The 16416-nt window shown below is 45.1% G+C and overlaps 1 protein-coding gene and 1 long non-coding RNA gene across 2 annotated transcripts; one reads left to right on the top strand and one right to left on the bottom strand.

The window, feature by feature from the left end:
* The first annotated feature begins 2839 nt into the window (after positions 1–2839).
* LOC115156543 (uncharacterized) lies at positions 2840–11225 on the top strand. Its single transcript, XR_003868274.1, has 3 exons — positions 2840–3047; positions 6238–6240; positions 11134–11225. It is a non-coding gene; the product is annotated as an uncharacterized LOC115156543 (long non-coding RNA).
* A 2348-nt stretch (positions 11226–13573) lies between these two features.
* Positions 13574–16147, bottom strand: LOC115156541 (uncharacterized). Its single transcript, XM_029703990.1, has 6 exons — positions 15422–16147; positions 14444–14661; positions 14281–14337; positions 14077–14176; positions 13804–13977; positions 13574–13683 (listed from the first exon to the last, which is right to left on the bottom strand). The coding sequence occupies exons 1-5, from the start codon at positions 15912–15914 to the stop codon at positions 13805–13807; spliced, it is 1041 nt and encodes a 346-aa protein (XP_029559850.1). The 5' UTR covers positions 15915–16147; the 3' UTR covers positions 13574–13683; position 13804.
* Positions 16148–16416: the final 269 nt, after the last annotated feature.

The raw sequence follows: 16416 nt of genomic DNA, 5'->3' as shown, positions 1-16416 counted from the left end.
TGGAACGAGGTCATCTTAATGGGAGATTTTAATATTAATTATGAAGACAAGTCTTGTAGGAAAACCCTCAAATGGATCACTAATACCTTTGACCTTACACAACTAGTTAAAGGGCCAACCAGGGTGACTTGTTGCTCTAAAACACAGATTGATTTGGTGTTCAGTAATACACCAGAGAGAGTGACGAAATCATTCAATATGGTTACTGGGCTGTCTGATCATAAGCTGACACTTATAGCCAGAAAGCTTTCTAAGAGCAGGTTTACCCTCTCTACTGTTAGAAAGACGGATCAACTAAGAATTCCTAAGAGTGAATTAAACTATTTTGAAATCACAATTAAGGGAATTAACTGTAATGATCTCTTGTCCTATACAGATGTGGAAGCTGATAGTCAGGTTTTTCTATCCACAATCCAGACTACAATAAATGGTTTCCTAAAGAAAATCAAATCCAAACCTGGCCAAAAGAGCACTCTAGCTTGGCTAAATGTAGAAATCTGGAAATTGATGAAAGAACGAGATTATGCTCTAAAAACAGCCCTAAAATCCAAATTAGAGCATGACAGACGTAGGTTTACCATGTTGAGAAATAAGGTGATGAAAGAAATCAGACAGGCCAAGGCAAACTTTTTTATTAACATAATTGGTGAAGCAAAGGGAAATTCTAAATTGATCTGGGAGAATCTAAAAAAGTTAACAGGGAAAGACCATAGTAACACTGCAAAAAGACTAGAAATCCTGGTGAATAACAATCTAACACAGGATGCAGTCGAAATAGCAATAGCCTTCAATTCCTACTTTATTGACTCTGTCAGGGTACTGACACAGAACCCCTCCACTGGTTTCTTGGGCTCAGTGCTAGTAAATGACGCTCAACCTGTCTTCATCATAAGGGAGGTTTCTGAGTCAAAGGTGAACAAGGTGATTAGCTCACTAAAGAACTCTAAAGCCAAAGATGTGTTTGGGCTGGACTCTACCATTCTTAAAAACTACAAAGAGTCACTCATTGGCCCCATTACTAAGGTCACCAACACATCTATTGGTCTGGGGGTGTTTCCAAGGGTATGGAAGTCGGCCATAATAACGGCCATCTTTAAATCGGGCGACCCTGCTGACGTGAGTAACTACAGGCTCATTAGTATACTACCTGTGGTGTCGAAGGTTGTTGAAAAGTGTGTAGCAGAACAACTGATTGCCCACCTCAACAAAAGCCTCTTCACATTACACTCCATGCAGTTTGGCTTCAGAGCGAAACACTCCACAGAAACGGCCGACTGCTTTCTTCTGGAAAATGTGAAGTCCAAGATGGACAAAGGGGGCGTTATTGGGGCTGTGTTTCTGGACCTAAGGAAGGCTTTTGATACTGTTAACCATGAGATTCTCGCCACAAAATTGTCCAAGTTCAACTTTTCCCCCCGATGCCTTGAGATGGATGAAATTATACTTTGAAGGCAGAACTCAGTGTGTCAGAGTGAGCAGTGAGCTGTCGCCCACTCTTAGCTATTATGTGGGTGTGCCCCAAGGGTCAATACTGGGGTCCCTCCTGTTCAGCCTGTAAATTAATGATCTGCCTTCTGTCTGTACTGGGTCTGAAGTTCAAATGTATGCAGACGATACAGTGATATATGTGCATGCAAAGAGCAAACAACAAGCTGCACAAGAACTCACAACTGTAATGGTCCAAGTTACAATGTGGCTCAGTGACTCGTGTTTGCATCTCAATGTGAAAAAAACTGTCTGCAAGTTCTTCACAAAGAGGGCAACAGATGCTACTGAGCCAGATGTCTATGTGTCAGGGGAGAAGCTCCAGGTGGTGAGCTCCTGAGTTGGGAAAATCTTGTGCAATACACTGACGCATGTCTTGTATTCAAGATCCTAAAAGGCCTGGCTCCCCCTCCACTCCTTATTTTTGTTAAACAGAAAACCCAAACATATGGCAGCAGATCCACAAGGTCTGCCATGAGAGGTGAATGTATAGTTCCCTTAAGGAAAAGCACCTTTAGTAAATCCGCTTTCTCTGTGAGAGCTTCCCATACCTGGAATACACTGCCATCAGACACACATAACTGCAACACCTATCACACTTTCACAAAAAACATGAAGACATGGCTAAAGGCCAATCATATTTGTGAACATAATCCCTAGCTGTGTATTGCCGCTTTCCATGTTGTCTGTAGCTTGTGAGGTGTGGAAACACTGTTGCTTTAATGGATTTTGTCTTGTTGCTTTTTGTTCTATGTTGCTCTGTCTGTATGCTACGTCTTGCTTGTCCTATGTTGCTCTGCGTGTGCTCACTGCTCAATGATTGTCTATATTGTAATTGTTTTTTAATAACCTGCCCAGGGACTGCGGTTGAAAATTAGCCGGCTGACTAACTGGCTTAACTGAAACGTTGATAAATGTGCACTGTCCCTGTAAAAATAAAATAAACTCAAACCAACGTTGAGTTGAGGTGCAACCAAAAACTTGAATGATCATAGAAAAGGAAAAAGCGCAACTCTTGCTCACTATAAAAAATGCATTGCTTTATTCAAGCAAGGTTGAACGTTTCGGCCTAGTCTATGACGATATGCAAGTTGTGTTTGCCCAGGAAAAGGGAGACCCAGACTCACCCTGGTTCTTGAGGGTTGAAGACAGCGAAAAAGTATCATTAAGTAAATGGGACTTTTCAATTCTTGAATACAAATCTTTAATGAATATGAATTTAAATACAATTGACTTGAGGATCAGAGCAGGCAGGCTGACTGGCTAGCCCTGAAGGCCCTCTGCCTCTACCTCTGTGTGGTTCATCTCAACCAAGAGGTTGTGTGGGTTGTCTTTCTCTCTGTGGTTGTGAATCACTATGACCTCTCCCTCTGCCTGCCATTTGGCTGATCAGAAGCCTTCTGCTCTTTCTTGCTCACATGAACAGGAGGAATGGCCTCTGGGGTAACCTCCTCCTCTATCTAACGCCTCTTCCACCTCCTCTTTCTGGCTGTGTTCGACTGAGGTCACTTGTTCTCTCTCCCTGGGTGTTGGATAGTTCCTCCTCCTCTGTGTCTTTGTGAGTTTGGAGGGAGTTATCCTGTTCCGGCTCCCTCTAAGGCTGTGCATGTTAATCTCTTTCCGTGTGTTGAGGGGTTCAGTGGTTTTGGAGGGAGTCTGAAGTTCGATCTCTAGCGATGAGTGTGGGGTCTGTCCCGTGGTTGTGTCCCCCTCCCTCCTACGGAGGAGCCACTGAGACATGTGCTGAGGCCAAGGAAGATCACTCTGCAAGGACGGGATAGGACACATCACAACACTGCTGCTCATTCATATTCAAACACACCTCAGAGTACGCACACAGAATTTACGACGTTTGGAATGAGACGGGCGCGAGGTAAAATACACCATTTAAACCAGAAGATAATCGGCCTATACTGTAATATAATATATGTTATAATATAGGAAAGTTATATTAGGAAAATTATAACTTTGTAATCTGAATATTTTCCTTGGTGCCCCGATCTCCTAGTTAATTACAGTTAAACGATTAATCAGTTTAATCGCGTAATAATAATAACAGGGAGTTATTTTGATAAACATGTCTTCAGTTAATGGTGCCCAAAGACACGACAGAAGCAATCAAACAACTGACCTGTCAGGTTGCCTCATTAGTACAGTCAGTGCAGGGCCAGGGTGACAGTTCAGTTAGGAATCGCTCCAACAGAAAACCAAGTCCAACCAACAGGGAGAAAAGAAAATGCAAAAGTTGTTATGAGACTGGTCAACAGACTTGCCATCATTGCTACAAATGTGGCAGTGATAGCCATTGGGCAGTAGGATGTAGGATCAGGGGCAACGCACATCCATCGGGAAACGCCTGGGGGTCACAACCATGGAACGGGGAGTGACCTCAGATACATCTTGTTTCATTCAGTGTTGCAGTGGCTGCAGTACAAAGGTAGAGAGAATCTCAGAGTTGAAGTTGTGTTCATTGTGTCATAAAGCTGCCTATTGTTCCAAAGTGTGCTAACAGGATCATTGGAAACAGCACCAACATACATGTAAGACTGCTCGCAAGGCTGACCACAACTCCCCTTATCCCATGACACAGAGAGAGTGGGGGCCAATGTAACCGATGTGAAATGGCTAGTTAGTTAGCGGTGGTGCGCGCTAATAGCATTTCAATCAGTGACGTCACTCGCTCTGAGACTTGAAGTAGGGTTTCCCCTTGTGTTGCAAGTGCCGCAGCTTTTGTGGCGCGATGGGTAACGATGCTTCGTTGGCGTCAGTTGTTGATGTGTGCAAGGGTCCCTGGTTCGAGCCCGGGTTGGGGCGAAGATAGGGACGGAACCTACACTGTTACACCAACTACCCCAGCTACCACAGGACATTGTAATATAGCACAGCTCATTGGTAAAAAATGTCAAGTGTGGTGTTATATGGAGGGTGTAAAGACACAGGGGCTCAGGTATCGATCATAACTGAGGAATGGAGAAAATGTTGAACATTACATGGAAGAATGCACTGAGAAACACTCACTTGAAATGGTAAAAGCAACACTCAATATTGTTCAGAGAGCAGAATGACTGTGTAATGTGGATATCCACGGTCACACTAAGGCCATCAGTGCAAGATGAGCTGTCATGGTGGGGGGGAACAGTTACAGGCCGACTGTCTCCACATGAAATCATGCAGGCTCAGTTAAAGGATGCGGCTGTATCGAGAATCTTGGAACTGAAAAGTCAAAGGACTAAGTCTAAACCAACAGAATGTCAACAGGCTCCATGTCTCACCAGATGGATTATTACAAAGGAAAACAGCGAAAACGACACAAGTTGTGGTACCAAGTCAGTATAGAACACTGATTTACAAGAACTTACACAGTGAAATGGCCCATCTAGGAACAGAAAGAGTGTTGAACTTAGCACGAGAATGCTTTTATTGGCCGCGCATGCAACATGACATTGAACACTTTATCACCAAAGTGTGTAAGTGTATCAAACAAAAGGAACCCAGTGTAATAACTAGGGCCCCAATGCAACATGTACGAGCTACAGCTCCTTTCCAGATGATTTCAATTGACTATGTGCATTTGGAGAAAAGCAGAGGGGGCTACGAGTACATTTGAGTTATTTTAGCTAACTTTACAAAACTTGCACAAGCCTACCCCACCAGAAATAGGTCAAGGAAAACTGTAGCAAAAAAGTACCACCATGGATGCTACTGGGTTCTCACCGTATTTCCTGCTGTTTGGAAGGGCTCCACTGCTACCTCTTGACCTTGTCTTTGGGTTACAGATAAAGGAACAGGAGAAATCATACCAGGATTATGCTAAGAAGTGGCAGCAACAGATGGCTGAAGCCTATGACATCGCCAGTAGAAACATGGAGAAATCAACAGCAAAGGGAAAAGCCTACTACGATCGGAAGAAAAGGAGTTCGGTTCTGGTCTCAGGGGATCGTGTACTGGTGAGGAACATGTCAGAACGTGGGGGGCCGGGAAAGCTAAGATCAGTTAGATATTAGACATTTCCTGTTTCCGGTCACAACTTGCAGACTTGTTTACGCTGCTGTGCGTTTTTGTTGCCGTTTTTACTTTGCTACCTGACGGTTTTTACTTTTTCATTACCGTATATTTTTACTTTTTCCCTCACTCAACTTTTTTTTTCATTCAACTTTCCTACCCCGGAGGTTTTATCTGGACATGGTTCGTCAGGACTTCAAACAGCCGAAGCTAAGTAACATTAACATGATGCCTTCTAATTGCAGTCGTTGTACTCATAATATACAGGAGAACGATCGCCTTACGGCAAGGATAGCTGTGCTGCAAGCCCAGCTTCAGACGCAATCGTTAGGCAAGGGTCATTTCAGTGTAGGAAAGGATGAAACAGCGTCTGTGCCACCAGCAAGTACAGATAGTAACGTTAGTATAAACCCCCTCGCACGGTCCCCGCAGCCGGACATCTTTCTCATGGCGTCTGGAGGGAAACGCTGTAGGAATGCTCAACCGGTGTCGCTTATTCAGCCGACAGAAACTTTCAACCGGTTCTCCCCGTTAAGCGAGTCGGAGTCGGAGGCCGAGACTTCTCTGGTCTCTGCTCCTCCCGTTGTGGGGTCTGAGATGCCGACGGCTCCCACCATTAGCTCTGACAAATTGAAAACCCTAGTCATTGGCGACTCCATTACCCGCAGTATTAGACTTAAAACTAATCATCCAGCGATCATACACTGTTTACCAGGGGGCAGGGCTACCGACGTTAAGGCTAATCTAAAGACGGTGCTGGCTAAAGCTAAAACTGGCGAGTGTAGAGAGTATAGAGATATTGTTATCCACGTCGGCACCAACGATGTTAGGATGAAACAGTCAGAGGTCACCAAGCGCAACATAGCTTCAGCATGTAAATCAGCTAGAAAGATGTGTCGGCATCGATTAATTGTCTCTGGCCCCCTCCCAGTTAGGGGGAGTGATGAGCTCTACAGCAGAGTCTCACAACTCAATCGCTGGATGAAAACTGTTTTCTGCCCCTCCCAAAAGATAGAATTTGTAGATAACTGGCCCTCTTTCTGGGATTCACCCACAAACAGGACCAAGCCTGGCCTGCTGAGGAGTGACGGACTCCATCCTAGCTGGAGGGGTGCTCTCATCTTATCTACGAACATAGACAGGGCTCTAACTCCTCTAGCTCCACAATGAAATAGGGTGCAGGCCAGGCAACAGGCTGTTAGCCAGCCTGCCAGCTTAGTGAAGTCTGCCACTAGCACAGTTAGCGTAGTCAGCTCAGCTTTCCCCATTGAGACCGTGTCTGTGCCTCGATCTAGGTTGGGCAAAATTAAAAATGCCGGTGTTCGCTTCAGTAATCTTACTAGTATAAAGACCTCCTCCATTCCTGCCATTATTGAAAGAGATTGTGATACTTCACATCTCAAAATTGGGTTACTTAATGTTAGATCCCTCACTTCCAAGGCCGTTATAGTCAATGAACTAATCACTGATCATAATCTTGATGTGATTGGCCTGACTGAAACATGGCTTAAGCCTGATGAATTTACTGTGTTAAATGAGGCCTCACCCCCTGGTTACACTAGTGACCATACCCCCCGTGCATCCGGCAAAGGCGGAGGTGTTGCTAACATTTACGATAGCAAATTTCAATTTACAAAAAAAAACAATGATGTTTTCGTCTTTTGAGCTTCTAGTCATGAAATCTATGCAGCCTACTCAATCACTTTTTATAGCTACTGTTTACAGGCCTCCTGGGCCATATGCAGTGTTCCTTACTGAGTTCCCTGAATTCCTATCGGATCTTGTAGTCATAGCAGATAATATTCAAATTTTTGGTGACTTTAACATTCACATGGAAAAGTCCACAGACCCACTCCAAAAGGCTTTTGGAGCCATTATCGACTCAGTGGGTTTTGTCCAACATGTCTCTGGACCTACTCACTGCCACAGTCATACTCTGGACCTAGTTTTGTCCCATGGAATAAATGTTGTGGATCTTAATGTTTTTCCTCATAATCCTGGATTATCGGACCACCATTTTATTGCGTTTACAATTGCAACAAATAATCTGCTCAGACCCCAACCAAGGAAGATTAAAAGTCGTGCTATAAATTCTCAGACAACCCAAAGATTCCTTGATGCCCTTCCAGACTCCCTCTGCCTACCCAAGGACGTCAGAGGACAAGAATCAGTTAACCACCTAACCGAGGAACTCAATTTAACCTTGCGCAATACCCTAGATGCAGTTGCACCCCTAAAAATTAAAAACATCTGTCATAAGAAACTAGCTCCCTGGTATACAGAAAATACACGAGCTCTGAAGCAAGCTTCCAGAAAATTGGAACGGAAATGGCGCCACACTAAACTGGAAGTCTTCCGACTAGCTTGGAAAGACAGTACCGTGCAGTATCGAAGAGCCCTCACTGCTGCACGATCATCCTATTTTTCCAACTTAATTGAGGAAAATAAGAACAATCCGAAATTTCTTTTTGACACTGTCGCAAAGCTAACTAAAAAGCAGCATTCGCAAATGGAGGATGGCTTTCACTTCAGCAGTAATAAATTTATGAACTTCTTTGAGGAAAAGATCATGATCATTAGAAAGCAAATTACGGACTCCTCTTTAAATCTGGGTATTCCTCCAGGGCTCCATTGTCCTGAGTCTGCACAACTCTGCCAGGACCTAGGATCAAGGGAGATACTAAAGTGTTTTAGTACTATATCTCTTGACATAATGATGAAAATAATCATGGCCTCCAAACCCTCAAGCTGCATACTGGACCCTATTCCAACTAAACTACTGAAAGAGCTGCTTCCTGTGCTTGGCCCTCCTATGTTGAACATAATAAACGGCTCTCTATCCACCGGATGTGTACCAAGCTCACTAAAAGTGGCAGTAATAAAGCCTCTCTTGAAAAAGCCGAATCTTGACCCAGAAATTATAAAAAACTATCGGCCTATATCGAATCTTCCATTCCTCTCAAAAATTTTAGAAAAAGTTGTTGCGCAGCAACTCACTGCCTTCCTGAAGACAAACAATGTATACGAAACGCTTCAGTCTGGTTTTAGACCCCATCATAGCACTGAGACTGCACTTGTGAAGGTGGTAAATTACCTTTTAATGACGTCAGACCGAGGCTCTGCATCTGTCCTCATGCTCCTAGATCTTAGTGCCGCTTTTGATACCATCGATCACCACATTCTTTTGGAGAGATTGGAAACCCAAATTGGTCTACATGGACAAGTTCTGGCCTGGTTTAGATCTTATCTGTCGGAAAGATATCAGTTTGTCTCTGTGAATGGTTCGTCCTCTGACAAATCAATTGTAAATTTCGGTGTTCCTCAAGGTTCCGTTCTAGGACCACTATTGTTTTCACTATATATTTTACCTCTTGGGGATGTCATTCGAAAACATAATGTTAAATTTCACTGCTATGCGGACGACACACAGCTGTACATTTCAATGAAACATGGTGAAGTCCCAAAATTGCCCTCGCTAGAAGCCTGTGTTTCAGACATAAGGAAGTGGATGGCTGCAAATTTTCTACTTTTAAACTCGGACAAAACAGAGATGCTTGTCCTAGGTCCCAAGAAACAAAGAGATCTTCTGTTGAATCTGACAATTAATCTGGATGGTTGTACAGTCGTCTCAAATAAAACTGTGAAGGACCTCGGCGTTACTCTGGACCCTGATCTCTCTTTTGAAGAACACATCAAGACTGCTTCAAGGACAGCTTTTTTCCATCTACGTAACATTGCAAAAATCAGAAACTTTCTGTCCAAAAATGACGCAGAAAAATTAATCCATGCTTTTGTTACTTCTAGGCTGGACTACTGCAATGCTCTACTTTCCGGCTACCCGGATAAAGCACTAAATAAACTTCAGTTAGTGCTAAATACGGCTGCTAGAATCCTGACTAGAACCAAAACATTTGGTCATATTACTCCAGTGCTAGCCTCCCTACACTGGCTTCCTGTTAAGGCAAGGGCTGATTTCAAGGTTTTACTGCTAACCTACAAAGCATTACATGGGCTTGCTCCTACCTATCTTTCCGATTTGGTCCTGCCGTACATACCTACACGTACGCTACGGTCACAAGACGCAGGCCTCCTAATTGTCCCTAGAATTTCTAAGCAAACGGCTGGAGGTAGGGCTTTCTCCTATAGAGCTCCATTTTTATGGAATGGTCTGCCTACCCATGTGAGAGACGCAGACTCAGTCTCAACCTTTAAGTCTTTACTGAAGACTTATCTCTTCAGTAGGTCCTATGATTAAGTATAGTCTGGCCCAGGAGTGTGAAGGTGAACGGAAAGGCTGGAGCAACGAACGCCCTTGCTGTCTCTGCCTTGTCGGTTCCCCTCTTCCCACTGGGATTCTCTGCCTCTAACCCTTTTACAGGGGCTGAGTCACTGACTTACTGGTGTTCTTCCATGCCGTCCATGGGAGGGGTGCGTCACTTGAGTAGGTTGAGTCACTGATGTGGTCTTCCTGTCTGGGTTGGCGCCCCCCCTTGGGTTGTGCCGTGGCGGAGATCTTTGTGGGCTATACTCTGCCTTGTCTTCGGACGGTAAGTTGGTGGTTGTAGATATCCCTCTAGTGGTGTGGGGGCTGTGCTTTGGTAAAGTGGGTGGGGTTATATCCTGCCTGTTTGGCCCTGTCCGGGGGTATCATCGGATGGGGCCACAGTGTCTTCTGATCCCTCCTGTCTCAGCCTCCAGTATTTATGCTGCAGTAGTTTATGTGTCGGGGGGCTAGGGTCAGTCTGTTACATCTGGAGTATTCTCTTGTCTTATCCGGTGTCCTGTGTGAATGTAAATATGCTCTCTCTAATTCTCTCTTTCTCTCTTTCTTTCTTTCTCTCGGAGGACCTGAGCCCTAGGACCATGCCTCAGGACTACCTGGCATGATGACTCCTTGCTGTCCCCAGTCCACCTGGCCATGCTGCTGCTCCAGTTTCAACTGTTCTGCCTGCGGCTACGGAACCCTGACCTGTTCACCGGACGTGCTTGTTGCACCCTCGACAATTACTATGATTATTATTATTTGACCATGCTGGTCATTTACGAACATTTTAACATCTTGACCATGTTCTGTTATAATATCCACCCGGCACAGCCAGAAGAGGACTGGCCACCCCTCATAGCCTGGTTCCTCTCTAGGTTTCTTCCTAGGTTTTTGGCCTTTCTCAGGAGTTTTTCCTAGGGAGTTTTTCCCAGCCACCGTGCTTCTTTCACATGCATTGCTTGCTGTTTGGGGTTTTAGGCTGGGTTTCTGTACAGCACTTTGAGATTTCAGCTGATGTACGAAGGGCTATATAAATAAATTTGATTTGATTTTGATTTGAGGACCAAATACATGTGGTGGTAACCAGGAAAGGTGATGACAGCCCTGTCTATGAGGTCAAACCCGAGAGGGGTACAGGCAGGGCCCGGGTTCTGCATCGCAATATGCTCATGTCATGTAATTCCCTACCATTTGAGGAACCTGTTGAAATACCCAGTAGAGGTCTGTGGAGAAGGGAACCACCCCAGCAAAATCAGCAAAATAGGGAGAGCGCTGAGTCAAAGAGCTCAGATGAGGATTCTTATCCAGTATTCATCAATAGGCCACATAGGGATGAAGAGAGCAGACAGAGTAGCACACAACTAGTATCAGATAATAGTGAGGAACGGCGTCAGACTGATAGAAACTTCACTGTGAAGGAGTGCCAGCCAGTCCTCAGAGAGAGCCCGGAGAGGACAGGGGTAAATATGGAAACAGCTGAGGGCTCAAAGACTCAATCATCTCATGATGAAGTGGACACTGATTCATTGGGGTCAGCCATGACCTTGCCCCGCCGTTCAGCCCGGCAGAGGAGGCCCAGACACATTCTAACCTATAACACTTTAGGGCTGCCAAGCTCTTATCAGGATACCAACTAGAGACGTTCTGATGTGTTTATAGTTTTGAGGCCAGTGAAATGTTTGGGACAACATTTTGTTTTTGCAGGGGGGTGTTGTAAGGGGCTTAATACACTTGTATTCCAGCCACTAGGGGGTACTCTGGTGAAGCCCATGGGAAATAAAGAAATATAGTTTAAGTGAATTGGGAAGAGTAAGAATGATAAACTAAACAAAGACTGTAAATGGCTGTTACCTGTGCTGACATGATTAAAAGTGAAGTAAACCGTACTTTTCGCGTTGTAGTTTATATGATAAGCTCATTGGAAGGGTAACACATACAGAATGTACATAAATGGGCATAAACACGTGACACAGAAAATACAAATATTGACATTTTGGAATTCAAAATGCATCTAAATATATTTTGTTATGTCTATGGAATACATAAAAATAAAAAAAATCTAAATATGTGTATAAAATCTACTTGTCTGTACAGTAAGTAAATGTAGGACATCCAAAATGCACAAAAATGTTTTTCTAATGTCTAAAATAAAATATATGTGTATAATATATACACTGCTCAAAAAAATAAAGGGAACACTTAAACAACACAATGTAACTCCAAGTCAATCACACTTCTGTGAAATCAAACTGTCCACTTAGGAAGCAACACTGATTGACAATAAATTTCACATGCTGTTGTGCAAATGGAATAGACAACAGGTGGAAATTATAGGCAATTAGCAAGACACCCCCAATAAAGGAGTGGTTCTGCAGGTGGTGACCACAGACCACTTCTCAGTTCCTATGCTTCCTGGCTGATGTTTTGGTCACTTTTGAATGCTGGCGGTGCTTTCACTCTAGTGGTAGCATGAGACGGAGTCTACAACCCACACAAGTGGCTCAGGGAGTGCAGCTCATCCAGGATGGCACATCAATGCGAGCTGTGGCAAGAAGGTTTGCTGTGTCTGTCAGCGTAGTGTCCAGAGCATGGAGGCGCTACCAGGAGAAAGGCCAGTACATCAGGAGACGTGGAGGAGGCCGTAGGAGGGCAAGAACCCAGCAGCAGGACCGCTACCTCCGCCTTTGTGCATAGAGGAGCAGGAGGAGCACTGCCAGAGCCCTGCAAAATGACCTCCAGCAGGCCACAAATGTGCATGTGTCTGCTCAAACGGTCAGAAACAGACTCCATGAGGGTGGTATGAGGGCCCGACGTCCACAGGTGGGGGTTGTGCTTACAGCCCAACACCGTGCAGGACGTTTGGCATTTGCCAGAGAACACCAAGATTGGCAAATTCGCCACTGGCGCCCTGTGCTCTTCACAGATGAAAGTAGGTTCACACTGAGCACATGTGACAGACGTGACAGAGTCTGGAGACGCCGTGGAAAACGTTCTGCTGCCTGCAACATCCTCCAGCATGACCGGTTTGGCGGTGGGTCAGTCATGTTGTGGGGTGGCATTTCTTTGGGGAGCCGCACAGCCCTCCATGTGCTCGCCAGAGGTAGCCTGACTGCCATTAGGTACCGAGATGAGATCCTCAGACCCCTTGTGAGACCATATGCTGGTGCGGTTGGCCCTGGGTTCCTCCTAATGCAAGACAATGCTAGACCTCATGTGGCTGGAGTGTGTCAGCAGTTCCTGCAAGAGAAAGGCATTGATGCTATGAACTGGCCCGCCCGTTCCCCAGACCTGAATCCAATTGAGCACATCTGGGACATCATGTCTCACTCCATCCACCAACGCCACGTTGCACCACAGACTGTCCAGGAGTTGGCGGATGCTTTAGTCCAAGTCTGGGAGGAGATCCCTCAGGAGACCATCCGCCACCTCATCAGGAGCATGCCCAGGCATTGTGGGGAGGTCATACAGGCACATGGAGGCCACACACACTACTGAGCCTCATTTTGACTTGTTCTAAGGACATTACATCAAAGTTGGATCAGCCTGTAGTATGGTTTTCCACTTTAACTTTGAGTTTGACTCCAAATCCAGACCTCCATGGGTTTATAGATTGGATTTCCATTCATTATTTTTGTGTGATTTTGTTGTCAGCGCATTCAACTATGTAAAGAAAAAAGTATTTAATAAGATTATATCATTCATTCAGATCTAGGATGTGTTATTTTAGTGTTCCCTTTATTGTTTTGAGCAGTACACTTGTCTGTAACATAAAGCAATGCAGAAGCAATAAGCATTGTAAATGATGATAGAACACATCAAATTAATGTGAACATGAGGACACAAAGGAGAGATTTAATTAAAAGATCGTGTTTTAATACATTTTGAATGCTGAAAAAAATCTATGTATGGCAAATCCACTCTGGGCAAATGGCCTGTTGGACAAAAATAAAAAATAGTTAACATCCTTGCTACTTCAGCCATTTGCTATGTTAAAGTAAAATCTCAGTTAATGATGAATGGATACAATTTGGAAGGATTTTCCAGAGTCATACCTCAGTAGGGTAGAGTGTCAGGTGGCACAACCATTGGTGCCATGAGGTCAAAGTGTGAAGGAGGGAGCAAGCCAGAGAGCTGTCTAGGAAGCAGTCCAGGACCATGGCTTGGAGGCTTTGAGTTGGTCCCATCATTGTCATGCATTGTAGGGTATCTGCTGCCCCATAGACCTGCTGGTAGTGGGAAAGGTGTTAGCAGGGGACCACCAGGGACATCTATGATTGGCTGACACAGTCTTGGTTAAACCACATATATTCTAAAGCAATATTCACCTGCTTTCATAGAGTAAGGATTCACTCCTTTGGGGACACTGCCAGTGTTCCCCTGATATCCATATGTCCCCATCGGTGGAGGTGGTGGTACACACTTGTTCTGTAAAACACATCAACACATTTTCCAAATTGTTAGTAATATTATCACAGTTGAAATACAATGGTTGTTCACTGTTTTTAATTTCTTTGAATTTAAGTGTGTACCTCAGCCTTGGGCTCAGTTTTGTTAACCCATCTGTGCAGAGTTGGATCCCAGACAATCTGAGGAAGAAGATATTAGCAATGTGAAGCAAGCCACAAATTGTCTTTTTTTTTATCCACTCAATTGTCTCTACATAGAATAAAGTGTTAATAACCAGTTCCTTACAGATCTGTCTTTGTCCTCAGGTAGATGAACCTCCTTCTTATTAACTCTTCCACTCCCAAAGACCCAGCTGAGCCAGCCTCCACTGTTATTGTGAACAGCAGGGGTCTCGGGCTCAGCCACCGGCCGGCTGCCAGTCTGGCACTGAGGGTTGGCATCGGAATGTTCCGGCTTGGTGATGGACATCATAGCAGGATGCTCAACATATCTAAGTCGGACATCTGTAATAAGTGGGAGAAGTCAGGCCACTCTGCTCATGTCACCACACAGAACAATTACTAGCTGACAGGTAGAAACGTCTCGCTCTGATACTCTGTTACAACCCAATCTTAACCTACACGCAGTCACAGGGATTACTGGGAGGTTACTCCAGGACTCTGCGATCGCATTGTTTTGGTTGCAAAATCAACAATTCCCTGCAAATTATGTGAGGGCTTACAAATTTGACCAATCACCAAACTATTTCTGAATAAAATAGTCACGTCATCACAATATTATCGCATAGAACTGACCCATTACCACAGTACAAAAAGAGGGCTCGCAATTTCAACCAATCACCGCACATTTACTGCATAATATGGTTCAATCAAGCCAGACGTCAACACAGTTTTTTCCCTTGTCAGCGCATTTTTGCAACAAATTGGACAAAACAATTGCATATTGCTATGCAAAATGTCCTAATTGTCGCTGCAAAATCTAGCATATTTATCAGCTAATATCCAAAAAATCCATGCGAAATCCTGGAGAGATTCACTGGAGTATGAAAATGTATACACTCAGTACTGTAAGTCGCTCTGGATAAGAGCGTCTGCTAAATGACTAAAATGAAAACGTAAAATGGAGCTAAACCTGTTGTATGTAGAAAATGCATGAAAGTATTACAGCTATATACTCACATGAGCCATACATTTAATCTATCGCAACTTATTCTCACGCTATCACAATGGTAATTTCTTTACTAATTAGGTAAGGTTAAGTGACCTCTTCTCTTGGAATAGAAATCCACAGGTGGAGTACACGCTCCACCATCCCATTTCCACAGTGGTGCCACCATGGGGATGATGGGAGGTGGTTGTGGATGATTGTTTCCATTCTTCACAGGGACACTGGTTGTGAGGAAGATCTCGTCCCTCTCTGCAGGGACACTAGCCTTTGGGACGATCCACTCCCTGTGCGCAGGGACGCTGGCCTTTGGGAAGATTCCCTTCCTCTGCGCAGTGACACTGGCCATCAGGAGGATCAACTCCCTTTGTGCATGGGTGACGTGTGATGCTCTGAGGATCTTCTTCTTCCGCGCAGTGATAGAAGCTGCTGGAAGAATCCCCTCCCTCTGTGCAGGGATGAGGCCTGATGCTCGGAGGATCCCCTCCTTATGTGCAGGGATGAGGCCTGATGCTCGGAGGACCTCCTCCCTCTCAGCAGGGACACTAGCCTTTAGGACAATCCCCTCGCTGTGCGCTGGGACGCTGGCCATTGGTACGATTCCCTCCCTTTGTGCAGGGACACTGGCTGTTTGGAGGATCCCCTCCCTCTGTGCAGGGATGAGGCCTGATGATCGGAGGATCTCCTCCCTCTGTGCATTGATGCTGGCTACTGAGAGAATCCCCTCCCTCTGTGCAGGGACACTGGCTGTTCGGAGGATTCCCTCCCTCTGCGCAGGGAAACTGGCTGTTTGGAGGATCTCCTCCCTCTGCGCAGGGACACTGGCTGTTTGCAGGATCCCCTCCCTCTGTGCAGGGATGAGGCCTGATGATCGGAGGATCTCCTCCCTCTGTGCATTGATGCTGGCTACTGAGAGAATCCCCTCCCTCTGTGCAGGGACACTGGCTGTTTGGAGTATCCCCTCCCTCTGTGCAGGGAGGAGGCCTGATGATCGGAGGATCTCCTCCCTCTGTGCATTGATGCCAGCTGCTGAGAGAATCCCCTCCCTCTGTGCAGGGACACTGGCTGTTTGGAGGATCCCCTCCCTCTGTGCA

This window comes from Salmo trutta, chromosome 21, assembly GCF_901001165.1.
Source record: "Salmo trutta chromosome 21, fSalTru1.1, whole genome shotgun sequence".
Classification (NCBI taxonomy): Eukaryota; Metazoa; Chordata; class Actinopteri; order Salmoniformes; family Salmonidae; genus Salmo; species Salmo trutta.
The sequence above is the reverse complement of the archived record's forward strand: the minus strand, read 5'-3'. Positions and strand labels throughout refer to the sequence as shown.

Coding starts and splice junctions, on each gene's coding strand:
- LOC115156541 (XM_029703990.1), bottom strand. CDS start 15,914: ATGGCCAGCGTCCCAGCGCACAGCGAGGGGATTGTCCTAAAGGCTAGT. Junction 14,338..14,443: donor CTGAGGACAAAGACAGATCT/GTAAGGAACTGG, acceptor CTTCTTCCTCAG/ATTGTCTGGGATCCAACTCT. Junction 14,177..14,280: donor AAACTGAGCCCAAGGCTGAG/GTACACACTTAA, acceptor TGTGTTTTACAG/AACAAGTGTGTACCACCACC.